Source organism: Colossoma macropomum, unplaced genomic scaffold (assembly GCF_904425465.1).
Source record: "Colossoma macropomum unplaced genomic scaffold, Colossoma_macropomum, whole genome shotgun sequence".
Classification (NCBI taxonomy): Eukaryota; Metazoa; Chordata; class Actinopteri; order Characiformes; family Serrasalmidae; genus Colossoma; species Colossoma macropomum.
The window spans coordinates 1707510-1735403 of record NW_023494806.1 but is presented as its reverse complement, the minus strand read 5'-3'; the positions used below and the strand labels follow the sequence as shown (position 1 = coordinate 1735403).

Here is a 27894-nt window from a genome sequence, read left to right as displayed (position 1 = left end):
CTAACAATCTAAGGGCCATTTCACCATGGAAAGAACCATTTGAGCATGAAATGAGCTTATGGTTCTAAACAGAACCAATGTCGTTACTGAAGAACCGTTAAAGAACCGTCTTTTTAAGTGTGCAGGGAGTTGATTCAGTCACCGGATGTTGAAGCGGCAGGTTTTGACGTCTAATAAGGAAGAGATTTTAGCAGCAAAAGCTGCCCCTTCAGATAAGCTAAATGCTAAATGCTAATGCTAAAGCTAACACTGGAGCTAATCAGAGTGATGCTGGACGCTGGAGTCGTCTCATGAGTTGGTCTATTAAAGGGCCAGTGTCCAACTCTTGTGATGCAAAGAACCCTTTAATCATTGAGTGTTCATGGGTCTATATAGAACCATTTTTTTTTTACTAAAGAACCCTTGAAGAACCATCTTTTTTGAGTGTGTAGCAGAAATTGGAATTACCACAGACACTGTAACAGTAGAAGAGCCGTTCGGGATGCTATATAGAACCCTTTTGAAAAAGGTTTGATGTAGAACCATCTACAGCACATTTTTCATCAGTCTAAAGAACTCTTTCATGATGCAAAGAACCTGTAATCATGCAAAGGGTTCTTTGAATGCTTATGGTATATAGAACCATTTTCTGTACAATAGAACCCTTGAAGAACCATCTTTTTTAAGAGTGTATGAGTCAGAAATGGTTAATATAAAGTGACAGATTACTTTTATTAACATTGGCCTCTCTCTCTCTCTCTCTCTCTCTCTCTCTCTCTCTCTCTCTCTCTCTCTCTCTCTCTCTCTCCAGGTGTCCGTGGTTATCTAATGCTATCTCTCCTGCTGTTCCTCTCTATCATGGCGTGGTTTTCCTCTTCGTTCTGGCCAACTTCAGCATGGCCACCTTCATGGACCCCGGAGTTTTCCCCAGAGGTCAGTCACTTTTCCCTACAGTTCAAATCTTCCTTCGGCTTTACATGTAAAGGGTCCACATTTCCTGCATCTTCCTTATCTCTCTCTCTCTCTCTCTCTCTCTTTCTTTCTCTCTCTCTCTCTCTCTCTCTCTGTCCCTGACTCTCTTTCTCTCTTTCTTTCTCTCTCTCTCTCCTGTCTCTGTCTCTCACTCTCTCTCTTTCTCTCTCTCTCTCTCTGTCTCTCTCTGTCTCTGTCTCTCTCTCTCTATCTCTCTTTCTTTCTCTCTCTCTCTCGCTCTCTGTCTCTGACTCTCTCTCTCTCTTTCTTTCTCTCTCTCTCTCTGTCTCTGTCTCTCACTCTCTCTCTGTCTCTGTCTCTCACTCTCTCTGTCTCTGTCTCTCACTCTCTCTTTCTCTCGCTCTTTCTTTCTCTGTCTTTCTCTCTGTCTCTCGCTCTCTTTCTCTGTCTCTGTCTCTCTCTCTCTTTCTCTCTGTCTCTCGCTCTCTTTCTCTCTCTCTCTCTCTCTGTCTCTGTCTCGCACACTCTCTTTCTCTCACTCTCTTTCTTTCTCTCTCTCTCTGTCTCTGTCTCTCACTTTCTCTTTCTCTCTCTCTCTCTGTCTTTGTCTCTCACTCTCTTTCTCTCTCTGTCTCTCGCTTCTCTCGCTCTCTCTTTCTCTCTCTGTCTCACTCTCTTTCTCTCTCTCTTTCTTTCTCTCTCTGTCTCTGTCTCTCTCTCTTTCTCTCTCTGTCTCTCGCTCTCTTTCTCTCTCTGTCTCTGTCTCGCACTCTCTCTTTCTCTCACTCTTTCTCTCTCTCTCTGTCTCTGTCTCACCCACCCCTAATTCTTTCTCTCTCTGTCTCTCTGTCTCTGTCTCTCACTCTTTCTTTCTCTCTCTCTGTCTCTCGCTCTTTCTCTCTCTCTGTCTCTCGCTTCTCTCGCTCTCTTTCTCTCTCTCTGTCTCTGTCTCGCACTCTCTCTTTCTCGCACTCTCTCTTTCTCTCTCTCTGTCTCTCGCTTCTCTCGCTCTCTTTCTCTTTCTCTCTGTCTCTCGCTCTCTTTCTCTCTCTCTTTCTCTCTCTCTCTCTGTCTCTGTCTCGCACTCTCTCTTTCTCTCACTTGCTCTTTTCTCTCTCTTTCTCTTCTCTCTTGCTTTCTCGTTCTCTCTATCTTGCACTTTTTCATTCTCAAATTGTCAAATTTTCTTTCTGTCTCTGTCACTCTCATTCTCACACTTTCTCTCCTCTCTCTCCCTCTCTCTCTTCCCCCTCTTTGTCTCACATTCTCTTTTCTTTCTCTCTCTCTGTCTCACTCTCTCTCTCTCTCTCTCTCTCTCTCTCTCAGCGAGTGAGGATGAAGATAAGGATGATGATTTCAGAGCTCCTCTCTATAAGAACGTGGAGGTGAAGGGGGTCCAGGTGCGGATGAAGTGGTGCTCCACCTGTCACTTCTACAGACCACCGCGCTGCTCCCACTGCAGCGTGTGTGACAACTGTGTCGAGGTGAGACGCTCGCTGGTTTCTCACATCAGTGGAAATCACATGATCTTCATGTTCTTCATCTGCATGCAGTCGTGCGGAGAATACCTGTGGCCTCCGTGCGACGATCAGTGAACGTAATGCGGAACCATATTTCAAAAGCACGAGTTCCACCCGGAGACCTTAAGCTGTAAGCCGTTGACCAGTGAGCAACATGCTGTGCCAGAGAGCTTGTAGAGAGGAGAATGTCCGCTCTGTAATGCCTTCCGGGTTTCTCAAACGCTAGAGGGCGCTCCCGAGCAGTCCGAAATCATAGTTTATAAATGTTTAAACATTTTTAATGTAAAAGAATTCATTGATATCCTGAGCACAGAACGGGGGGGGGGAATTATTTATTATCACCCACCCCTAATTCTTCAGTGATATGAGCTGAAGTCAGATATTCACCAGATTCTTGTTCTTTTTTTCCTGTTACACCTTAAATGGAGCAGCAGATCTGATGCAATGATATGTCACAACTAATTAGGTTAATTGGCAACAGGTCAGTAACATGATTGGGTATAAAAAGAGATTCCCAGAGAGGCGGAGTCTTTCAGAAGTAAAGTTGTGGAGGGGTTCACCACTCTGTGACTGCACGGGCAAATACATCAACGCAAGAATAACGTTTCTCAACATAAAATAGACATTTTCATCATCTACGGTGCATAATATGATTAAAAGATTCAGAGAATTCAGAGAAATCTCTGTATGCAAAGGACAAGGCCAAAAACCAGTACTGGCTGGTGGTGATTTTCAGGCCCTAAGGCAGCATTAAACACTGCATGGGCTCAGAAACCATTCTGAAAACCACAGTCTGTGAACACAGTTCATCACTGCATCCACAAATGCAAGTTAAAACTCTAAAACGCAAAGAAGAAACCACATATAAACAGGATCCAGAAACGCTGCCGCCTTCTCTGGGCCCGAGCTCATTTAAGTTGGACTGAGGGGAAGTGTAAAAGTGTACTGTGGACCAGAGAATCAAAATCTGAAATTCCTTTTGGAAATCATGGACACTATGTCCTCCGGGATAAAGACCATTCAGCTTGTTATCAGTACACAGTTCAAAAGCCAGTATTCATGATGTTGTTATTTTGTTTTTTAGACTGCCACAACAGTTTTCCAGACAAAAAATTAGCTTCTGCTATGGATCGGGTCTTTAATGATTGGCATGAAAAGAGCATCGGTAGATTTGCAGATCTATACATTGATGGAGTCTTTGCTTCTTTTTCTGATCTTTCAGTCAAGTTTCAATTATCACCTTCTTTGTTTTACAGATACCTTCAAATTGAGAATTTTATGCGTAATCAGTGCCTTTATTTTCCTTCCCTGACACCAAAAACTCCCCTAGAAGATATTCTTTAAGTACCCCAGATAAATAAAGGTTTAATTTCAAGAATTTGTATTATAGATTCTTAAAAATTAAACCTTAAGGAGGCCTTGGCCTTCGCTTCCCGTCTGGCAAGGAGGAGGATATTGATTAATTGGAAATCCAGTGTCCGCCGGAGACCTCACAGTGGCTCTGCGCTCTTATGCTTTTCCTTAAATTAGAAAAGATTAAGTTTTTATCTAGAAAGGCTTCTGTAAAATTCCATAGAACTTGGGATCCCATGATTGTGTATTTCGAGAAGCTTAAATGTCTCCCCACTAACTAGCATCCCCCCCCCCCTACTATTTAAAGATTACTCTTTAGCTTAAAACAATCTACAGTCCCAATATCTGCATGTACAGTGATATGACCCTATTTGTATTTTGTTTATGTTTGGTTTCTTCCTAATTTAATAGTCAAATTATGTATAAGGTACAAATACTTACTGACCTAATCATTACTATGTGAATATATATTTAAGTTTGTTTTTTTCCTTCTCTAATATTGTTTTAGTTCTGGTTATGATGTAAAATGTGGAACATATACAAGTGTCTGTAATCCTGTATCTGCGTAGACCCACAAATAAAAATAATGTTGAAAAGCTTAATGAACCAGTGGCTCAGTGAAAGAAAAAAATCAGGTGCCCATGTTTTTTTTAAGTGCCAAATAATATGCAAACCATTAAGCTTTTCAACACTCACCTCAGGGCAGCTCTGTGACTTAAGTATGACGCTGTTGTCGGAAGAAAACCTCGTATCTCCATTTTTTTGTTTTTCAGTTTTTGACATAATCTGAAAATACCTGTTGCTCTTTACATTGTGTGTAAATTTCATAAAGAATGGACTAAAAGAAACGACCCAAAATTACTTGGAAAGACGTCTGGTTCCACTGACTTACATTAAAAGTAAGGTATGTTTTTTCCTTCTCCTGTAAAGTTACCGTTTTGGAGATACGAGGTTTCTTCTGTCTTCCACCATCCCTGATTGTTGTCATACATATTATTATTGTACATCTTAGACACATCCAGTTTGTTTTTAATGAACAAGATTTGGAAGGTGAATGTGGTGAAGGTTAGCTCTTCACGTTCTGCATGGAACCACTGAAAAAGATGACGCTCAATTTACGTTCTGTGAAAAACCCTGTTTGTGTTTAGTTGTTGTTTTTGTTTGCTTTTCCTAAACACTCTAATATTTATTTGTATGTTAATACAATGTTATTATACCTCCTACACCTGTTTCACTCTTTTATATGTTCTTTCTCTTTGCAGGATTTTGACCATCACTGTCCGTGGGTGAATAACTGTATCGGCCGCAGAAACTACCGCTACTTCTTCCTGTTCCTGCTGTCTCTGAGCGTCCACATGGTCGGGGTGTTCTCCTTCGGCCTGCTCTTCGTTTTACACCACCTGGAAACACTCAGCGCTCTGCACACCACCGTCACGTATCCTTCCACTGCTGAGCGCGAAAGTAGTCCCTCACACATACATACAAACAAAACAGTAGATAGATACAGTGAGAGGAAAGGAATATTCAGACACTTGTTTTTGTTATTTAATAAACTTCCAGTGCACATGTTCACATTTACACTCATACTCTCTGTTTGCACCTGGTCACTTCCTGTGTCTGGTATCTGGATTGTATCCTGATAAGATTTTAGCCACATGCATTTACACTTGGTGGTCAAATGCGTCTTCAGTTAGTCGGACTGAAATCTGATTGCTGTGTGGGACGGAATATGCAAATTTACTCATCACGAGGCAACCAATGACCAGCATCCTCCGTGATTATCTTCCTCTCAAACACGGATCATGAGCCCAGTGACGCACTGCATGGGGACGGGGTTTCGGTTGTACTGGGAGGGGTTTCGGTTGTACTGGGAGGAGGTTTGTGTGTATTGGGAGGGGTTTTGGTTGTACTCGGAGGGGTTTTGTTTGTATTAGGAGGGGTTTCGGTTGTAGTGGAAGGGGTTTCGGTTGTACTGGGAGGGGTTTCATTTATACTGGGGGGAGTTTCATTTGTATTGGGAGGGGCTTTGGTTGTACTTGGAGGAGTTTCTGCTGAACCAGGAGGGGTTTCGGCTGTATTGGGAGGGGTTTTGGTTGTGCTGTGAGGAGATTTGTTTGTATTGGGGGGGTCGGTTGTACTGGGAGGGGTTTTGTTTGTATTGGGATGGGTTTTGGTTGTAGTGGGAGGAGTTTTATTTGTGTTGGGATGGGTTTTGGTTGTAGTGGGAGGAGTTTTATTTGTGTTGGGAGGGGTTTTGGTTGTGCTGTGAGGAGTTTTGTTTGTATTGGGAGGGGTTTTGGTTGTAGTGGGAGGGGTTTCAGTTATACTGGAGGAGTTTTGTCTGTATTGGGATGGGTTTTGGTTGTACTGGGAGGAGTTTTATTTGTATTGGGAGGGGTTTCGGTTGTACTGGGAGGGGTTTTGATTGTACTGTATACTACTGATTCCACCCACAAAATAAACACTACAGAACGCAGCTAGTGTCATACAGAGTAATAATACAGTGTTCAAATATGTTATTTTAGGAAAATAATCAGGTCATTCTGCCGTCTTAAAGACTCAGAGAACCTAAGTCTGTTTTCCTTCTAATGAGGTTCAGCTTGTTCTCGCAGACAAACAGTAAACATGTACTAATTTTGTTACAGTGACCAATAAGTGACTGATATATTTCACCATGACAGACAGACTGATAGATAGATAGACAGCTAGATAAATAGAGTAATAGACAGACAGACAAATAGATAGGTAGACAGATGAATAGGTAGATAGACAGATAGGCAGACAGACAGACAGAGATAAATCAATAGACAGACAGACAGACAGACAGACAGATAGATAGATAGATAGATAGATAGATAGATAGCCAGATATATATATATATATATATATATATAGTAATAGACAGACAGATAGATAGACAGCCAGACAAATAGAGTAATAGACAGACAGACAGACAGACAGATAGGTAGACAGATGAACAGATAGACACACAAACCTTTGGACATGAAGGTTTTTCAGAAAATCAAACCAGAATAAATGTTATGAGGCAGGAATGAAGTACAGCAGATTTGTGTTGAGAGAGGCGGTGGAGTCTGCCTGTGTTCTTTAACTCTCTCTCTCCAGACTGGTGGTGATGTGTATAGCCGGTCTGTTCTTCATCCCCGTTATGGGTCTCACGGGGTTCCACATGGTGCTGGTGGCCAGAGGGCGCACTACTAATGAACAGGTGAGAACCCGATGTGAGTTACCCCCTCACATCCTCGGCAATCATTAACACACCAGGGCTCAGAAACCGAATAAACAACCAATCAGTTACTCTGAGCAGAACCGATACTCTGACCCCTCCGTTCTTGTGTTCTGATCCCAACATAGCGTTCATAAACCAGCGAGAACAAAATGAAAAGCTGGTTTATTCTGGTTTAATCTGTTATAATAACAGTTTAACAAAGTAAAATGAATAAGAATGTGATTAAAATACAATTTTAAAACAAAAAAGATGATCAGAACAAGCAAATATAATGATTAAAGGGCTCATATCCTACATTTTCTTACATTTATTAATATTTTTTCTTTCCCCTGAGGTCCAGGTGTGATTTTACGTGCCAAAAGTCATGATTCACGTTTACCTGATCATTTTTCAACCTGCCTTTATACCTTAGAATTAAATAGGCTGTGCCTTTAAGACTCATATATGCAAATGAGTTCTGGTCTGATTGGCTGTCCTGTGTTGAGTCTCATTAAAGAAAGCAGTTCGGGATGAAACACTCCTTATAACTTCGGCATGAGTGGGCGGGGCTAAACTGCTGTAGGCTGAGTTGCTGGATATATGTAAATCTGTGACATCACAAAAACAATGACCTTTGAACAGGTTGTGTTTTCGGTTTAGTTTCCATATATGGACTGTATGGACGGACGTGGACATTCTTAAAACATAAACAATAATTGAATACTATGTCCATTCTATCAGACATAAGGCTGGATGTGATCAGGCCCCCAGTACAGTCCTGTCCGGCCCGCAAAACGGTTTTGATTTTCTTATGATTAGCACGTTTCACAGTGCACTGCACTACACTCCCCAGCATGCACTGCAACGTAATGTGTGCTCCCACACCCCCAACAACAATCTATGGGACAGCGGCTACACCTCAGTTCTACACAGTTCCACACCAGTCACATCACCAAACACACTGGCTGTGTTTCAGCTGCAGTTCAACCAGCATAAACACTGTAAACACAAAAACTCAGCGGTTCAGAAACCGAACCAAAGAATGAATGAACTTGCAGCAGATAGCAGGTGTCCAGATCAAACACACAGGTCAGTTTAAAAGACCTACATTCTCCTGGGGACATTTAAAGAGTTTTAACAAATTTTTTGTACCTATTGTTTTATATATATATATATAGGCATATAGGTATGAAGTTGTAGACCTTGAAATATTACAGGAATACCTGAAATATTAAAAAGTTTATGTGTGTGTGTGTGTATAATATATATATATATATATATAGATATATATATATATATATATATAATTTTAATGTTTTAAGTACTCGTAATATGTCAAGGTCTACTACAAGTGCCTGTGCTGTTGAAACTTTGATGGATTTTGAATAAAATAACGGCCAGTTTGGATTATATTTATTTAAAAATGAACTAAAAATATAGGAGTTTTTTTTAAGTGGCCCTTTTAACATCAGTCAAACACCCCAAAACCAACTCTGGAGCAACTCTGATAAACTCCTCACTTTCACTTCATAATTTAAACCCATTTTTATACAATGTTGTTTTCGGTTTCTCTAACATGATTCTCTATTAATATTAAACCATCACTGCTTGCTTTGGTGAACTACAGCAGTTCAAACCAAATCAGAATCAGAATCAGAATTGAAATCTGAATCGGAATTCAAATAAGAATCTGAATGTAAATCTAATTCCTGCAGCTGGTTAATATCTGTGTGGTGTGAAATTGTGACATCTCTTCTTCCTCATTCTCTCCCTCTCACTCATCTCTCTCTCCTCTCTCTCTCACGTCTCTTTTATCTCTCTCACTCTCTCTGTGTCTCTCACTCACTCTGTCATCCTTTCTCTCTACTCTCTCTCTCTCTCAGGTGACGGGGAAGTTCCGTGGGGGAGTGAACCCTTTCACTCGAGGTTGCTGTGGCAACGTGAAGCACGTTCTCTGCAGTCCTTTAGCTCCGAGGTAGAGACACACACACACACACACACACACACACACACACACACTCACTCACTCACTCACTCACTCACTCACACACACTCTCTCTCGCTCTCTCTCTCTCTCTCTCTCTCTCTCTCTCTCTCGATCTCTCTATCTCTCTCTCTCTCTCTCTCTCTCTCTATCTCTCTCTCTCTCTCTCTCTCTCTCTCTCTCTCGCTCTCTCTCTCTCTCTCTCTCTCTCTCTCTCTGACCACACCTTCTATGAGTCATTCTACCGCAGACAGCTGCCTTTATTTTCTGTCTTTTACACTTTAACTGAATAAACCACCATACATTATTATACATTACTGCAGTTTACTGTACTGTTACTAGACATGCATTATACACTGTACATAACTATACATTCCTACACATTACCTTGCTTTACTATACATTATTAACCCTTACTGTATGTTACGGTGCATTATTATTCATACTTTACATGTATTATTATACATTACATTCCTGTGCATTCCTGTGCATTACTGTGCATTACTGTGCATTACCATACATAGCTGCATACCATACATACTATATTAAAATATACAAATATACAAAAAAGACCGTTCTTCAAGGGTCCTTTAATAATCCTATGTGTAATCATAATTTCTATATAGAAGAATAAAGAGAAAAAATGTCACGTAAAAATAAATTATGACTGTTTTTGGTACATAAAAAGTACTGAGCACAACAGAAATGTACACTCTTAAAAAAAAAGATGGTTCTTCTAGGGTTCTGTGCTAAGGACAGGGGTTCTCTATAGAACCATGAATACTCAAAGATGCTTAAAGTGGTTCTCTGTATGGTGAAATGGTCCTTAAGATTGACGAAGGTGGTGTTGTGTATGGTTCTATATAGAACCTTTTTTGAAAATGGTTTCATATAGCACCAAAAAGGGTTCTGCTGTTGGGTACAGGCTTGATATCATAACGGTAGAAGAGCCTTTTTGGTGCTATATAGGACCAGTCAGGGTTCTATTTAGAACCATTGCCTTTACTAAAGAGAACTCAAATAACTGCCTTTTTTAAGCGTGCACATTATATTACTATTCATTTCTATATTTTACTGTACATTACTGTACATTTCTACACTGTGTTTTCAGATGTGTGTAATGTTATCTAACTAGTATGTGGTGAAATGTAGAGTTTATTTGAATGTCATTGGTTAGTAGGGCTGAAATCTGATTGGCTGACCCATGTTAATAAATAAATAAATAATAAATATATACACATATGACCACAAACACCAGCTGAAATCTGTATTGTTGATTTTTTAAGCAATCTGGGCTGAAACCTGTAGACTGAAAAGGGGGGTGGGCGTATATATTTCGGTACCTGAGAATTTAAAAGAGCTTAATTTTTCCGGTATAAACCAAATGGACCTGATGAGCGAACGGGATATTTTGAAACTTTAAGGAGCCCATAGCTTTTTCTTCCTCTTCAGATCCTCCCACTTATAATGTATGTGATTTTATGCACCTAAAACATCACAATACATTTCTGCAGGCTTGTTTCCCAACCTCTCCTTATCCCTTAGGTCAGGGGTCGGCAAAAATCAAATCACCTTGGGAGCCACAAAATGTTTTATGTACATTTACCTTCTTGACTGTAAATATGTCTCAGTATGTGCTGATGTTCCAGTATACGATTAAAAAAATGGAATATAAACGAAAACGCAGACTTACTTCGCTCTGCTTTAAGCTTTAGCTCAGCCATAGCTGCTTTTCTCACATCTCCAGCAGGAAACTTTTCCAAAAGTAAAACAGGTTCTTTGAAAAAAGGCCCCTTACCGTTCGACTTTTTATGAGGCTGAAGCCGCTTCTCATTCGCCAGCTTCTTGTTCAAATTTTCCCATTTAAGGTGGGATGGGACAATTCAAACAAGAGACTGATTTCAGCTTCACAGCTTTTTAGTGTTTCAGTTTCTCACTGCAGATTAAACGTATCAGGAAACCAGCTGGAGTGATTATAAACACAAATAAGTCCATTAGTCTCTAAATTATCGATGATCATCTTAAATCTCTCTCTTTGCCATTTCGTTAGCTACTAGCTAGGCGAGATTGTCGTCTGTGTTGCTATGGTGACCAGCAGTCTGCGCTGATCTTCAGGGTTAAAGGGTGAATCAGCAGTTCTACATTAACTCCAGAGTTTAAGACCATTTATTGTTAAACTGTGTTGAACGATCAGCAGAGCTTTATTTTACTGTAAAGGAGGATTATTTTATTTTTACCTACTAATCTGATTCAGCTGTGGAGCCACAACAGGGCAGTAAAAGAGCCGCATGCGGCTCGGGAGCCACATCTTGTCGACCCCTGCCTTAGAACTAAACAGGCTGTTTGTGCTACTGTGCCTTTAAGACTGATATATGTAAATGAGGTTGGCTGACTCATTCAAAAAGCAGTCCAGACCAAAACACTCCTTATAACTTCAGCTGTGAGTGGGTGGGTCTAAACCGCTGTGGTCTGAATAGGTGGACATATGTAAATGTGTTAATATTCGTGACATCATAAAAGCAGAACAGGCTTATATTCCATGTATGAACTGTGTGGACTGGAGAGTGAATGTACAGTTTGAAAAAGCAGGCAGTTTTCCTTGATATGGGCCCTTTAACGATGTTTACATACTGTATCAAACTCTCTTATTCCGAGGAAAGAGGAGCGTTCCAGGTTGTTCCGTGATAAGGGCCCTTTAAGGGGTCGTATGTATTTTGAGTATGAATGGCAGATGAAAAGCCCTGTTTGGTCTGTAGAGGCTCCTAATGGGAGGATTTAGGAAAACAATGGACGTCTGTTGGGACTGTTTGCGTGTCCTGTTTTGCCCGGCCTCAACCTGAGAACACTCTCCCTTTCACACACACGCCCTCTAGAATGGAAAACAGATGTGTTGAAGGGTTTTAATTGTCGGGTAGAACAATGGAGGGGGAGAGAGACAGAGAGACAGACAGAGAGGGAGAGAGAGAGAGAGAGAGAAATTATGCTCTAAATGCACTCGGAGCTGTGAGGGTTTCCTTTTAGCACCGTGTAAAAGCAGAATGGGCTCTTTTAAAGCGACAGTTCAGTCAAAAATCTCATATACTCAGTTTCCCCCCTTAAACCAAATGTAGTCGATCAGCAGAGACATGTTTGGTGTCTGAAGTTTGCTTCCTTAATTTTAGCACTGCAGCTTTGAGGCTAATGTAGCAGTTTAGCCCCACCCACTCAGCCTACACTAGTTTAGCCCCACCCATTCAGCCTACACTAGTTTAGCCCCACCCATTCAGCCTACACTAGTTTAGCCCCACCCACTCAGTCTACAGCAGTTTAGCTCCACCATTCAGCTACAGCAGTTTAGCCCCACCATTCAGCTACAGCAGTTTAGCCCCACCATTCAGCTACAGCAGTTTAGCTCCACCATTCAGCTACAGCAGTTTAGCTCCACCATTCAGCTACAGCAGTTTAGCTCCACCATTCAGTCTACAGCAGTTTAGCTCCACCATTCAGCTACAGCAGTTTAGCCCCACCATTCAGTCTACAGCAGTTTAGCTCCACCATTCAGTCTACAGCAGTTTAGCCCCACCATTCAGTCTACAGCAGTTTAGCTCCACCATTCAGCTACAGCAGTTTAGCTCCACCATTCAGCTACAGCAGTTTAGCCCCACCATTCAGCTACAGCAGTTTAGCTCCACCATTCAGCTACAGCAGTTTAGCCCCACCATTCAGCTACAGCAGTTTAGCTCCACCATTCAGTCTACAGCAGTTTAGCCCCACCATTCAGTCTACAGCAGTTTAGCTCCCACCATTCAGTCTACAGCAGTTTAGCTCCACCATTCAGCTACAGCAGTTTAGCCCCACCATTCAGTCTACAGCAGTTTAGCCCCACCATTCAGCTACAGCAGTTTAGCTCCACCATTCAGTCTACAGCAGTTTAGCTCCACCATTCAGTCTACAGCAGTTTAGCCCCACCCATTCAGTCTACAGCAGTTTAGCTCCACCATTCAGTCTACAGCAGTTTAGCCCCACCATTCAGTCTACAGCAGTTTAGCCCCACCATTCAGTCTACAGCAGTTTAGCTCCACCATTCAGCTACAGCAGTTTAGCTCCACCCATTCAGTCTACAGCAGTTTAGCTCCACCATTCAGCTACAGCAGTTTAGCTCCACCATTCAGCTACAGCAGTTTAGCCCCACCATTCAGCTACAGCAGTTTAGCTCCACCATTCAGCTACAGCAGTTTAGCTCCACCATTCAGCTACAGCAGTTTAGCCCCACTTCTTAAAGGCACAGTGATAAAATCAGCCTGTTCAAATGATCATGTTAAAATAAACTCTGACTGTTGTTTTGGGTGCATAAAACTACAAAAGCTTCAAAAGAGGAAGGAAAATATCAAAATGCATGAAAAATGTGCTCTATGGGCTCTTTAAATGTTGAGCTTCTCTTCAGTGCCTGTTGTGAATGTTGTCAAAATGAGCGTATTTCGGGTGTTCGTTTGTGAAGCACGTATAAAATAAAATAAAATTAATTTTAATCAGAAGTTAGTAGACGTGTACGTAGCTCTAATGCCCTGCTGTGTTTTTGTAGGTATATGGTCGACCCCAGGAAGAAACCAGCTATTCCCATCAAACCTCCATTCCTCCGACCTGCACTGTCCGACCGGAACGTCACCGTCAAACTCAGTGACAACGGAGTCCACGGCAGCATCCTAAGAACAAAAGTGAGTATTTACAGTCTGACGGTAATAATTGTGGAGCGATTTTAATCCAGTATGAATCTGCAGTGTGTAGTTTTTACAGTCTGACAGTAATAATTGTGGAGTGATTTTAATCCAGTATGAATCTGCAGTGTGTGTAGTTTTACAGTAATAATTGTGGAGCGATTTTAATCCAGTATGAATCTGCAGTGTGTGTAGTTTTACAGTAATAATTGTGGAGCGATTTTAATCCAGTATGAATCTGCAGTGTGTAGTTTTACAGTCTGACAGTAATAATTGTGGAGCGATTTTAATCCAGTATGGATCTGCAGTGTGTGTAGTTTTACAGTCTGACGGTAATAATTGTGGAGCGATTTTAATCCAGTATGAATCTGCAGTGTGTGTAGTTTTTACAGTCTGACTGTAATAATTGTGGAGTGATTTTAATCCAGTATGAATCTGCAGTGTGTGTAGTTTTTACAGTCTGACAGTAATAATTGTGGAGTGATTTTAATCCAGTATGAATCTGCAGTGTGTGTAGTTTTACAGCCTGACAGTAATAATTGTGGAGCGATTTTAATCCAGTATGAATCTGCAGTGTGTGTAGTTTTACAGTCTGACAGTAATAATTGTGGAGCGATTTTAATCCAGTATGAATCTGCAGTGTGTGTAGTTTTTACAGTCTGACTGTAATAATTGTGGAGCGATTTTAATCCAGTATGAATCTGCAGTGTGTGTAGTTTTACAGTAATAATTGTGGAGTGATTTTAATCCAGTATGAATCTGCAGTGTGTAGTTTTTACAGTCTGACAGTAATAATTGTGGAGTGATTTTAATCCAGTATGAATCTGCAGTGTGTGTAGTTTTTACAGTCTGACTGTAATAATTGTGGAGCGATTTTAATCCAGTATGAATCTGCAGTGTGTGTAGTTTTACAGTAATAATTGTGGAGTGATTTTAATCCAGTATGAATCTGCAGTGTGTAGTTTTTACAGTCTGACAGTAATAATTGTGGAGTGATTTTAATCCAGTATGAATCTGCAGTGTGTAGTTTTTACAGTCTGACAGTAATAATTGTGGAGTGATTTTAATCCAGTATGAATCTGCAGTGTGTGTAGTTTTACAGTAATAATTGTGGAGCGATTTTAATCCAGTATGAATCTGCAGTGTGTGTAGTTTTACAGTCTGACAGTAATAATTGTGGAGTGATTTTAATCCAGTATGAATCTGCAGTGTGTGTAGTTTTTACAGTCTGACAGTAATAATTGTGGAGTGATTTTAATCCAGTATGAATCTGCAGTGTGTGTAGTTTTTTGTTTCAGTGTAGTTTAGTTGTAGTGATGTAATAAAAGCGATTGATTGAATGTGAACGCAGTGACTGTGTTTCTCTTTCAGTCTAAGATCAGTCTGGACGGCCTCGGGGAGAAGAATACGGACACCCAGCCGCCTCTTCCTCCCAAAGCTGAGCGCCATAACCAGCTTCAGAGCCAGCTCACATCCAGCGAAGGCAAGCAGCTCCAACACGGCCTCAGTTACCGTTATTATTAACGTCACACAAAAATAACACATGCAGACATCATAGCGTTACACTCAGAGCTCCACTCAAACTGGCCCTGGAGAGTTCTTTGGTCAGAACAACAACCGTAAACATAGTCGTCCATAACGGTTCTGAAACCCTTTTATCAGTTAACCTTTTAACTGCCTCCCCATTTGTACCTGTAACAGCGTAGCCAAGGTAAAAGGGGGCGCTGTTCCCACCTACTTCGGCCTACGGTCATGATCTGACTCAAATACACACCTAAAGATGGTTCTTCACGGGTTCTTTAGTAAAGAAAATGATTCTATATAGAGCCTTTTTGAAATGGGTTCTATGAAGCACTAAAAAGGGTTCATCTGTTGTTACGAGCTTGACGTCGTAGCAATAGCAGAACCCTTATGGTACTATATAGAACCCTTTTTAAAAAGGTTTTATATAGAACCATCTACGACACACTCTCCATCAGTCTGGAGAACCGTTTCATGATACAAAGAACCTTTTAATCATGCCAAAGCTTCTTTGAGTGTTAATGGAACCCTTTAAGAGTGTGAATCACCTGATTCACAGAGCTCCTCATGATGGAACTGGACAGACAGGAAGTGACCAGAATTAGACCTTATTGATCCCCAAAAGACATCCAACTTAATTATTGAGCCCCCAGCATTGGGCTGTGGAGCAGTGGAACTGGGTTCTCTGGAGTGATGGAGCTCCATCCAATACCTTTGGGATGAGTTAGTGGTCCACAACATCAGTACCTGACCTCACTAATGCTCAATCAAATCCTTACAGCAATGTTCCAATATCTAGAGCCTTCCCAGAAGAGTAGAGGCTGTTACTGAGGCACTGACTCACTATTAACACCTTCATTTCAGAGGAAACGCTGGAGGAGCGCTGAGATGTTGAGCAGCAGTCGCAACGTCAAAGATTGTTTGTTGTTATGCAGCTCATCTTTCGTGTGTTGCTGTTATTATTATTATTATTATTATTATTATTATTATTATCATGCAGTCTGATCTGAATATGTAGTAAAACCCATATTGCTCATGATTCGCCGTTAGATTGTGACTTTCCTTCGTTTCACTGCAGAATCATGAGTCATATTGTTATTCCTCTTTTAAATCCGTTCTGCTGCTGCCCTCTGGTGGTGAGTTATGATGCAGCATCCTTTCACTATTCAACCTGATTCATGTCCTTTTCACGCTTTCCAGAGAGTTCTCTCTCCAGCAAGCCCACCAACCCCCCCACCCCGGCCATGTACAGATACAGACCCTCCTTCGGCACCATACCGAAAGTGCATTACCACGCGACAGGGAGAGAAGGTGAGAGCGGCGCTGTAATTAACCCTGAATGCGGCTCAGGTTGCTCACGTTTAAAAACAGCTCCTTCTTTTTAGAACCAGTTACCTTTACGTTTCATCACAGATGGACCAATAGAAACCGTCCAGTATTAATATGAATAAAGTGCTGTGTGTTGTTACAATAATATGCACTGAATTTGTTAATATTGTTTTTCATTATATCTATGAATGTGTATATATGCATACAAGCTTTTGGTATGAAACAATAACAATATTCTGAAGTGTCTTTACTTTATAAGCGATATCTGATGCATGTTGTCCATATGTTGTACTTGTTTACTAATTTTATCATATATATTGTCCATCATGTTTGTTTTTATGTATGTGAACTGCTAATATTTTGTTTATTTTGAATGGTTTATGAAAATTATGAGCATTGTCCCATAAATATTAATTTAATATGTTTATATTAATATATCAGGTACAAAAAGTTCTTGTCTCAGTTCTCTTCTCCTCCTTTTTCTCTTCTTGTCTTCTATCCTGTTCACTCTGCTTTTTATTCTCTTCTCCTCCTTTCGCTCTTCACTTCTCCTCTCCTCCCTTACTCTCTTCTCTTCTCTTCTCTTCTCTTCTCTTCTCTTCTCCTCTCTTCTCCTCTCTTCTCTTCTCCTCTCTTCTCCTCTCTTCTCTTCTCCTCTCTTCTCCTCTCTTCTCCTCTCTTCTCTTCTCCTCTCTTCTCGTTGGTGATCTCTTCTCTTCTCCTCTCTTCTCCTCTCTTCTCTTCTCCTCTCTTCTCGTTGGTGATCTCTTCTCCTCTCCTCTCTTCTCCTCTCTTCTCTTCTCTTCTCTTCTCTTCTCGTTGGTGATCTCTTCTCTTCTCCTCTCTTCTCCTCTCTTCTCTTCTCTTCTCTTCTCGTTGGTGATCTCTTCTCTTCTCCTCTCTTCTCCTCTCTTCTCTTCTCTTCTCTTCTCCTCTCCTCTCTTCTCCTCTCTTCTCTTCTCTTCTCGTTGGTGATCTCTTCTCTTCTCCTCTCTTCTCCTCTCTTCTCTTCTCTTCTTTTCTCTTCCTTTCTCATCGGTGATCTCTTCTCTTCTCTTTTTGTTGGTAATCTCTTCTCTTCTTTTCTTGTCGGTGATCTCTTCTCTTCTTTTCAATCATCTTCTCTCTCATCTCCTCTTGTCTTCACTTCTCTTTTCCTCCCTTGCTGTCCTCCCTTCTTTTTGATCGTCCTTTCTCTCTTCTTCTTTTCTCCTCTTCTTTTCTCTTCACCTCTCTTCTCTTCTCTTTCTTCTCCCTTGTCTCCGCTTGTCTTCACTTCTCTTTTCCTCCCTAACTCTCTTCTCTTCTCTTCTCTTCTCTTCCATTACACTCTTCCCTTCTCTTCAGTCATTCTCTCTCTCCTTCTTTTTCTTCTTTTCTATCATCTTTTCTCTTCTTGTCTTCTCTCTTCTCTTCTCTTCCCTTTTTCTCTCTTTTTCTTGTCTCTTCTTAGCTGTCCCCTTCTCCTCTTCTCTTCTCTTCTCTTCTCTTCTCTTCTCTTCTCTTCTCTTCTCTTCCAATTTCAGACAAATTATTAATACATGCAGTCACATTTACCTGTAAAGTGAATCTGATTGTGAATCTTCTCGTCTCTTTTCTCGTTGCTCCTCCTCAGATTATGATGTCAGACAACTCCAAATCGTCTGCGATCTTGGAGGAAAGAGGTCACGACTACCGCTCTGAGCCCAACCTGGACCTGCCGGATTACGGCGCCGCTCCGCTTCACCGCACCTTCCAGTCATCTCCGTTCCAGCTGGATTCGATCAGCACCACCCCGCGCTCCCTCAGCCTCAAACAGGGCGGCCGTAGACCTGAGCACTCGCCACTAGGGGGCAGCAAACCCGACCCGGTCATCTCCACGCCACACAGGGGCGTGTTTTCACCTGGGACTCTTTCAAACCGCAATGGGAGCTTATCCTATGACAGCCTGCTGACTCCCAGTATAGCGCCCTCTGCTGGCGAGTGCACGGCACATCCAGGTGTGCCAACCATGGGTTTCCATTCACCTTTTTTGCCCACGAAAATGTGCCATGTGCGTGGGCCTGAACTGCAAGGCCAATCCATAGTGTCCCCTTATAGCCCCGTTCGCACCGGGCTAATATACGGGCGCCATTCGCCTCACCTGAGAGAAAGAGAGCAAGAGAGAGAGAGAGAGAGAGATCCGTCACCCGTCCGCTACGACAATCTCTCCAAAACCATCATGGCGTCCATCCAAGAGAGGAAGGAATTGGAAGCAAGAGAAAAGCTCATAAGCCGCCACGCCCAGGCTAACTACGCTAACGATTCGGGCGTTTTCGACGGGTGTAGCCGAGTCCCACCTGGACCATGTTACCCTGACGGGCAAAGGGGGCCCGGGTCCAGAGGGTACGGCTCCCGTGACAACCTAATAGGGGCCGGATTGGTGGGGTACACCCCCCGGACCCCCGTGCTGCGTTCCTCAGCGTCCTCATTAGTCCGAGCCCCCAGGACTTCCACTACCTCCCTCCACACGGACGCAGGGGGAGGGGGGAACCACCAGTATCGCTCTCCGGCCCACCAACCCCACCATTCTCCAACGGCTGTACCCAGATCTCCATCCTACTCCCACCAGAAGGTCTCCTTCATCAGCTCCCGGGAAAGAGCCGAGTCTCCACACTTAGGAACGAGGTACGAAAGACAGAAGCCTCAGTGTCTGAGTAACTCATATGTACCTACCTTATATGTATATGCACTGGCCATTTTATCAGAAACACCCAGTATAGGTGCAGTTTGTTTACAGCTATAGACTGTAGGCCATCTGTTACTGTATCAGCCCCATCTAGCATCAGTGAACAGAGACCACCAGAGAACCACTGCTGACCAGATATTATTTGGGTGGTGGTCAGTTCAGCACAGCACTGATACTGACCTGGTCTCTGAGGTGCGAATCCAAATCGAGTCTCGAGTCTCTGCGGTGTGAGTCAGAGTCAAATCTTGAGTCTCTTGATTGTGAGTGTGAGTCGAGTATCAAAATGTCTGAGGTGTGATTCGAGTCTCTGAGGTGTGAGTCCAAGTTGAGTCTAGACTCTCTGAGGTGTGAGTCCGAGGCGAGTCTCAAGTCTCTGAGTTGCGAGTCTGAGTCAAATATTGAGTCTCTGAGGTGCAAGTCTGAGTCAAGTCTCAAGTGTCTCAGGTCAGAGTCTGAGTTGAGTCTCTAGTCTCTAAGATTTGAGTCCGAGTCAAATCTCAAGTCCCTGAGTTGCGAGTCTGAGTCGAGTATCGAGTCTCTGGGTTGCAAGTCTGAGTCGAATCTCGAGTCTCTGAGGTACAAGTCTGAGTCGAGTCTCAAGTCTCTGAGGTACAAGTCTGAGTTGAGTCTCAAGTCTCTGAGTAGCGAGTCTAAGTCAATTATTGAGTCTTTGATGTGCAAGTCTGAGTCGAGTCTCAAGTGTCTGAAGTGTGAGCCTGAGTCGAGTATCGAGTCTCTGAGGTGCGAGTCTGAGTCAAGTCTCTTAAGTGTGAGTTTGAGTCAAGTCTGAAGTCTCTGAGTTACAAGTCTGGGTCGGGTCTCAAGTCTCTGAGGTGTGATTCTGAGTCTAGTCTCAAATTTCTGAGGTGAGTCCGAGTCATGTCTCGAGTCTCTGAGGCGCAAACCTGATTTGAGTCTCTGAGGTGTGAGTCAGAGTCAAGTCTTGAGTCTGTGCGTTGTGAGTCACATCTCAAATCTCTCAGGTGCGAGTCTGAGTTGAGCCTGAAGTCTCTGAGATTTGAGTCAGAGCCAAATCTCAAGTCTCTGAGGTGCGAGTTCAAGTCTGTGTCTCAAGTCTCTGTGGTGCGAGCCTGAGGCGAGTATCGAGCACCGAGTCTTTGAGGTGCGAGTCTCAGGCAAGCCTCAAGTCTGTGTTGTGAGTCTGTGTCGTGTCTCGAGTCTCTGAGATGTGAATCTGAGTCGAATCTCGAGTCTCTGAGGTTCGAGTCAGAGTAGATATTAATCTTGATATTACTTATCATCATATGAACAATAACCTTTCACATTTCTCCGTCATTTGTTTCCTGTTTTGTAGAGAGGACCTGAGTCACGGTAAAGTCAACGGGCAGCCCAAAGGCCAGACGCGAGACTGCCACCTCGGGGCGCCCTCCGGAACTGCGCTCAGCCCCAGCAGACATACCAACGTCAAAAAGGTGACGGGAGTGGGCGGGACTACCTATGAGATTTCAGTGTGATGGAGTAACCAATCCCTGTGTGAAGAAGCACTGCCATGGCGACCGACGACAGCGACAGCAACAACAACAATGTCTGTGCAAAAAGTGAAAACTTCTCTTTTTACGCTGATGTTAAAGAACACTGTAACCGACCAATCACAGCCTTTCTCACGCGGGACTGCTGGTCCAATCAGAGAAGGTTTTTTCACTGTGCCTGTCTCTGCCCTTTTGGTGACTGAAGGGATGGGTGGAAACGTTACTGCGTGTATGTTTGTGTGTGTTTGTGTGTCAAATGTTTATGATCAGGAGTTTTAAAGGGAAACTTAATCGCTTTCCGACCTGATCTCTGTCTGCTTCGTCTGTAAGCGGATGGACGATTAGTCAATAATAATCTTAATACATTTCCCTGAATTCATAAACGAAAAGAAAAAACACTGAGTTGAAACTCGGTGACAGTAGAAGTCAAAGGGCAGCTCTGAATTATGTGAGTAAACGTTTGAAATGTGTGACTCAATGACTCCAGTCATTCTCCTCTACAGTACAGCTGGCAGATACAGTACAAATGCGTCTCAGTGAGAGCAACGATGCACATCTAGATCAAGTACAGTTTTACTTGCATGAATTTATTGAAATAAAACATGATTTAAACTTCATTTATGACTATCACATTTGGTAACTCTTCACAAACCAGTGTCGATCTCTAATAATTAATAATTACAGTTTTAGTTTGGACCATAAATGTCAAAACCTGGTCAAAAACAATAATAAGTTCTGCTGGCTCCCCTATGGGAGTTCTAGTTCTATGTTAACGCTAACAGTAATTTACAGTAATTCTTTTGGCCGTTCTAGATTTAACACAGACGTTTGATGTAAAGCTTACAAACATTGTATGTTTTATCTTTCCATTTCAACAACGGACTAAATCTTGTTAGACTATGTTTCGCATTCACAGTCAGTGACGTATCTAGAACCTTCACATTTCCTCTTGAAATAGGTCCCAAAGTGTGATTGGTTGATTACTCTGCTTCCTAATGGTGCTGGTAGTTAATCTAACATGTAAGGCCTTTAGTCCATCTCTTAGTGCTGACCAATAGGAGATCAGCTTGGCTGTATTTACCTAGAAACCACAGAGATATCAATTCTGATTGGACAGGACCTTTTTTAACACAAAAAAAGCATTGCTCCCTGGAGACCAATAATGAAGCGTCATCTGAACACCACTTTGTCTCAGTGAGAGCAGCGATAAACATCACGATCAAGTACAGTTTTACTTGTATAAATTTAATGGAATAAAACTTTAAACATCATTTTTGTATTTATTTAATTCTTCACAAACCAGTGGTGAACTGTAACAATTATTACTTATAGTAAGTCGTAATATTTGGAGGATAAAGTGGGCTAACTGTAGGGGGGCTAACTGTAGGGGGGCTGCCATAACGCATTGGGGTCTCGGTTGCTGTACTGTAGGGGGGCTGCCATAACGCGTTGGGGTCTCGGTTGCTGTACTGTAGGGGGCTGCCATAACGCGTTGGGGTCTCGGTTGCTGTACTGGCACCGGAGTTCCACTCACTCCTGTCTCTCTGTGGATCATTTAGATCATCATTCTCACTGTCTGTGAAACTTTTTTTCTCGAAATATTGTGACTTTTTTCACTAAATATTACATCTTTTTTCCTCAAAATATTACGAGTTTATTTGCGAAATATTACGACTCTTTTCTTGAAATATTACGAATTTATTCTCTAAATATTACGACTTTTTTCTGGAAATATTTCGTCTTTATTCTCGAAATCTGCTATTTTTAGTTTTATTCACAGTGGCCCTAAACCGCCGTCGTAGTTCTGGTATCCGTGTCGATCATGGAGAACCTGTGGTAATTCTGCTCACAACACAGCGCTGGAGAAATTCTTCCCTCTGGAAAACCAGTTCCACCACTGAAAGAACCAGTTATACCGATTTACAGCTTCATTTACAAACCAGTCACTAACAGAATTCAGCATCTGCCCATTGAGGTCTCTTATAAGTGAGTTCAGAGTCGGGTTTTCTGTTCTGTTCTAAGTTCAGGGAAACGTTTGGAGATCATCGTCTGTGGTGATCAAGCCTGTGGTAGAGATGCAGCAGACAGAGATCAGGTTGAAAAACTGTGACGTTGTCCTTTATGTGTCGGTCAGAAGAGGATTGCCAGCTGGCCTTACTGTGTCCCTTTATTCAGATATCATAACACAACATTATGGGTTAAAAAAAACTATAAAGCATCAAGTTTAAATGAAAAGGGCTGAATATTCCTAGTGTCAGTGTATTAATATCTCTAATCCACTGAAAAGGTGCTCAGTTATGCTCTGTGTGTAACTGATTTCTCTGCCATCATGAATGTGTAAAAACTACCTTCCAGTATCAACATAACCGTCAACAACTGTCACAGTCCTTCTTCTTTCTGCACTTCTGTTTTTTAGCCTGTAGGTGGTGCTGCTGTAAATCTAAAGTCTAACAAAATGACTTAAAAATGGCTGGAATTTTGTTTCACTAAAATAATTCCAAATATTTAATATTTGATACACATTTATTATTTACAATTATTATTATTGTTATTATTTTTACTATTATTATTATTATTATTACTCTCAATTAAATTGAGAATTGACTGCACACTATTAACTAATATTAACCATAATTATAATAAACTTCAACAAAATATGACTATAGCCACAATTACCATGAATTTATAACTAATACTAACATTAAAATTTGTTATACATTACTTCTTCATATTATTAGTAGTATTATTGTCATTATTAAAAATTAAGGCTGTACTGTTATGATTGTAATCTTAATAATAGTAGTAATAATAATAATAATAATAATAAACATCAATTATAGTTTGACTGCAGCCTCGATTGTAAATATATAACAAATATTAATATTTTATACGTATTTGTTATATATTTATTGAGTAATTCGTCCTCCTCTTCTTACTATTATTATTATTATTACTACAATTAATATGAATATTAAAATTCCAGCAATTCTAAGGTTGCAGTAGTTTTCTGAGTCTGATTAAGTGAGATTTACTTCAGCAGCAGCTACAAAGTTTACTGTATCCAGATCAAACAGTTTATCCAGATAAAGCCGTTATGACCAATAAGTGCAGGGCTGCGTGATACGGACAGAAATATCAGTATTGTGAATATATTGCTGCATATTGCAAATGTAATATGCCTTACAATATATTAAAAATATAATAATAATAATAATAATGATAATAATGAATTGAGTCAGCTTTATTTTGACCAAGATAATTTCCTCATATTGGATTACCTACACATCTGTGATTGGTCAGGAGTGCTCATTTGCATAACTGATATTAGTATTGCAGAAGCTAATTATGTGATAGCTATATATAAACGATATGTGGTGCAGGCTGAAGCACCTGTGGCAGGTGAAGCGCACCTGTATCAGCAGGTGCCGGGTCTCCACCTCACAGTCAGAATGATTGCAGCCAACTCTCAGAAACATCCAGGTTTCTGCTTGTTGTTTTTTTTTCTATTTATCACAGTGAAACTGACACATCTACTGTATATTTGGCCTGTCTAGGCTCCGCCCACAAACAAGCTCGGACAGGCGGTTCACGGCTTCACCACATAAACGAATCGTTATCTTTTTTTTCTTATCTTTGACTCCTTTTTTATACCCAATATTTGAGTTGTTTGATACATTTCACTTTTTTATACAGGTATTCAAATCTGGGGTGGATGTTTGTATTTTGAGTGGATTTTGTCATAATTTATAATTTATACATCTAAATTAATTAGCATTCGTTGCCATTTTTTTGTCTTTTGTAGTTTGCATCTGGTTATTTCAGCATGAGGACAGAATGTGGGAAGAAGAATGTTTTTCGCAAGCCTTGCTTTAAAGGACAGTTTCACCAAATTTGAAAAATTTCTGCATAATTAAACGGTTTAGATGTAAACAAAGTCGTTCAGAGTGGTTTGGTGTGAAACGCTCCATTCTAGAAAAACTTAGTCAGAACTGTTTATAGGGATGGTGATAGGAACCAGATGTCCTCCTCTGAAAGCTCCCTCCCATGAAATGGTTATGAATATGCTGCCTGAGATAATAGTTTTGAGAAGATGGACTTTTTTATTCATTCATGGTGGAGGGATACATAATATGCAGGGCGCTGTGAGGCAAAATAGTCACTTCTTATTTCATAATTTCCGCTATTTTCCATCATCAACATTCCATATAAACTCTGAAGACTCGTGTAGGTTCACTGGTGGTTTTGGATAGTAAGTAAAATGTCTATATTTGTGTTGTAGTCATGGCGACCGCTGGTTCCTATCACCACCACTGTAAAGATCTGAACCATTTCACACCAAACCACTTTGAATCACTCTGTTTACACTGAATTGTAAGGAAATTTTGAAAAATATAGGTGGAATTGCCCTTTAAGAGGAGCCATCAGAGTGAATGAAAACTGCCTTGTTTAGTGTAATGCTGGATTTGTACAGAGGAATTAATCTGCTGTCAAATTGGAGCACATCAGCCTTTCTTATTGTTTGTTTTTCTGCTTATTGTTTCATGCATTTTGGTGCAAACTTTTTATATATAATAGATAAAACTCAGCGTTTAAGTTACTGTGCTTTACTGTAGTTACTTACGAAAACCATCAGGGGGCTTAGGTCATATTTGATCTTGTATAACATTTATTTAATAATACTTTCACATATATATATATATACACCGATCAGTCATAACATACTGACCACCTCCTTGTTTCTATGCTCATTGTCCATTTTATCAGCTCCACTTACTATATAGGTGCACTTTGTAGTTCTACAGTTACAGACTGTAGTCCATCTGTTTCTCTGATACTTTGTTAGCCCCCTTTTACCCTGTTCTTCAGTGGTCAGGACCCCCATGGACCCTCACAGAGCAGGTACTATTTGGGTGGTGGATCATTCTCAGCACTGCAGTAACACTGACGTGGTGGTGGTGTGTTAGTGTGTGTTGTGCTGGTCTGAGTGGATCAGACACAGCAGTGCTGCTGGAGTTTTTAAACACCTCAGTGTCACTGCTGGACTGAGAATAGTCCACCAACCAAAATATCCAGCCAACAGCGTCCTGTGGGCAGCGTCCTGTGACCACTGATGAAGGACTAGAGGATGACCAACACAAACTGTGCAGCAGCAGATGAGCTATCGTCTCTGACTTCACATCTACAAGGTGGACCGACAAGGTAGGAGTGTCTAATAGAGTGGACAGTGAGTGGACACAGTGTTTAAAAACACCAGCAGCACTGCTGTGTCTGATCCACTCAGACCAGCACAACACACACTAACACACCACCACCACGTCAGTGTTACTGCAGTGCTGAGAATGATCCACCACCCAAATAGTACCTGCTCTGTGAGGGTCCATGGGGGTCCTGACCACTGAAGAACAGGGTAAAAGGGGGCTAACAAAGTATCAGAGAAACAGATGGACTACAGTCTGTAACTGTAGAACTACAAAGTGCACCTATATAGTAAGTGGAGCTGATAAAATGGACAATGAGCGTAGAAACAAGGAGGTGGTCAGAATGTTATGCCAGATTTGTGTGTGTGTGTATATATATATATATATATATATATATATAATATATATATATATATATATATATATGTGTATATATATATATATATATGAAACTTTTATATGACTCCTCAGTTCAGAAAGCTCCACAAATCTGAACATGTCTGTTTGATGTCATCGTGTCATATGAGGTCAGTTTTTGCCCTTTTTGAGGATAAAGTAAACTCGTGGTCTGGCTTTTTCTCCCTCGCTGTCTGGCACAGCAAGCCATTCTGGAGGAAAAGAAAAGAAAATGAAGTGTGTACAATTATAGATAACAAGCAGAGTAACTATGGGACTCTTTTCAGTTTAAATAAAGAATTGTGTTCTAAAGAAAAGAAAATATTATAGTTTGATATCAAGGTACATCTATTATTTTTTTGTTCATCCAAGAAAAAAAAAATATCGGAATAAATATAGCTTGAAAGTTACTGTGTGTTTCTGTGCCTTTCTTTCTGTTATGATTGTGTTGGTGATGCAAACTAACTGCGTTTGCTCATCTACCACTCACTTCACTTCACTTCACCTCACTTCACTTCACCTCACTTCACTTCACTTCACTTCACTTAGATAGATAGATAGATAGACAGATAGATGGTCAGACAGACAAATAGATAGACAGACAGATAGATAGATAGATAGACAGATAGATGGTCAGACAGACAGACAGACAAATAGATAGACAGATAGATAGATAGATAGACAGATAGATAGATAGATAGATAGATAGATAGATAGATAGATAGAAAGAACTTTATTGATTCAAACTTACATAAATTGTGCAGAAAATAAAAAATAGAAATAAAAATAAATGAGTGTAAACGAGTGTAGTGTAACCATGGAAACAGGTGTGGCATAAATAGAGGAGTGTAGTTTAAATATATAAATGTGTGTAGCTCAGTCATGAGAACAGGTGTTCTGATAGATGTTGGATGTACTAGGACGTTCCACTGCAGTTCCACAGGGAACCCATTCATGCATATGGTTTATGGGATGGGGGTGATGTGGACGTGTCCCCACTGAGTTTAAAGTTCCTCATTTTGTCCCTCTTCAAAACAGCCTGTGATGTCACAAAAACTAGCATATTTGCATATATTGTCCTATTCAGCCCACAGCAGTTTAGCCCCGCCCACTCACAATGAATAGTGTTTCAATGCAGACTGCTCTGAAAGAGGCACAATACAGATCAGCCAATCAGTGTTCTCATGACTGAGCTACACACATTTATATATTTAAACTACACTCCTCTATTTATGCCACACCTGTTTCCATGGTTACACTACATCCGTTCCCATGGTTACGCTACACTCGTTTACATGGTTATTCCAGACACCATGTTAGTCAGGCTCTACTGCTCTTCTCTTTTTGGCTTCTTTTGGTCTAAAATGAAATGCTGAAACTCTCAAGAACACCTATTACCATGGCTACCCTACGCCTGTTGCCTTGGTTATGCTACACCCATTTCCATGGTTAACAACTGTTCCCATGGTTACGCTACACCAGTGGTCTCCAACCCTGGTGCTGAGACCTACCTTCCTGCAGAGCAGTTCCAGTCACAATTTGCCACATCTGCTCCAGCCAATCA

At 41.2% G+C, this 27894-nt stretch overlaps 1 protein-coding gene across 1 annotated transcript in view; it reads left to right on the top strand.

Annotated features, from left to right (window-relative positions):
* Nucleotides 1-21165, top strand: part of zdhhc8b (zinc finger DHHC-type palmitoyltransferase 8b) — a 91871-nt gene extending 70706 nt beyond the window's left edge. The window contains exons 2-11 of the mRNA XM_036598738.1: nucleotides 791-912; nucleotides 2239-2396; nucleotides 5048-5220; nucleotides 6909-7011; nucleotides 8895-8986; nucleotides 13557-13689; nucleotides 15061-15172; nucleotides 16411-16535; nucleotides 18155-19185; nucleotides 20562-21165. Of these exons, the coding sequence (XP_036454631.1) occupies nucleotides 791-912; nucleotides 2239-2396; nucleotides 5048-5220; nucleotides 6909-7011; nucleotides 8895-8986; nucleotides 13557-13689; nucleotides 15061-15172; nucleotides 16411-16535; nucleotides 18155-19185; nucleotides 20562-20721 (2209 nt within the window). The 3' untranslated portion in view covers nucleotides 20722-21165. The remainder of the gene's footprint in view (nucleotides 1-790; nucleotides 913-2238; nucleotides 2397-5047; nucleotides 5221-6908; nucleotides 7012-8894; nucleotides 8987-13556; nucleotides 13690-15060; nucleotides 15173-16410; nucleotides 16536-18154; nucleotides 19186-20561) is intronic.
* The last annotated feature ends 6729 nt before the right edge of the window (nucleotides 21166-27894 follow it).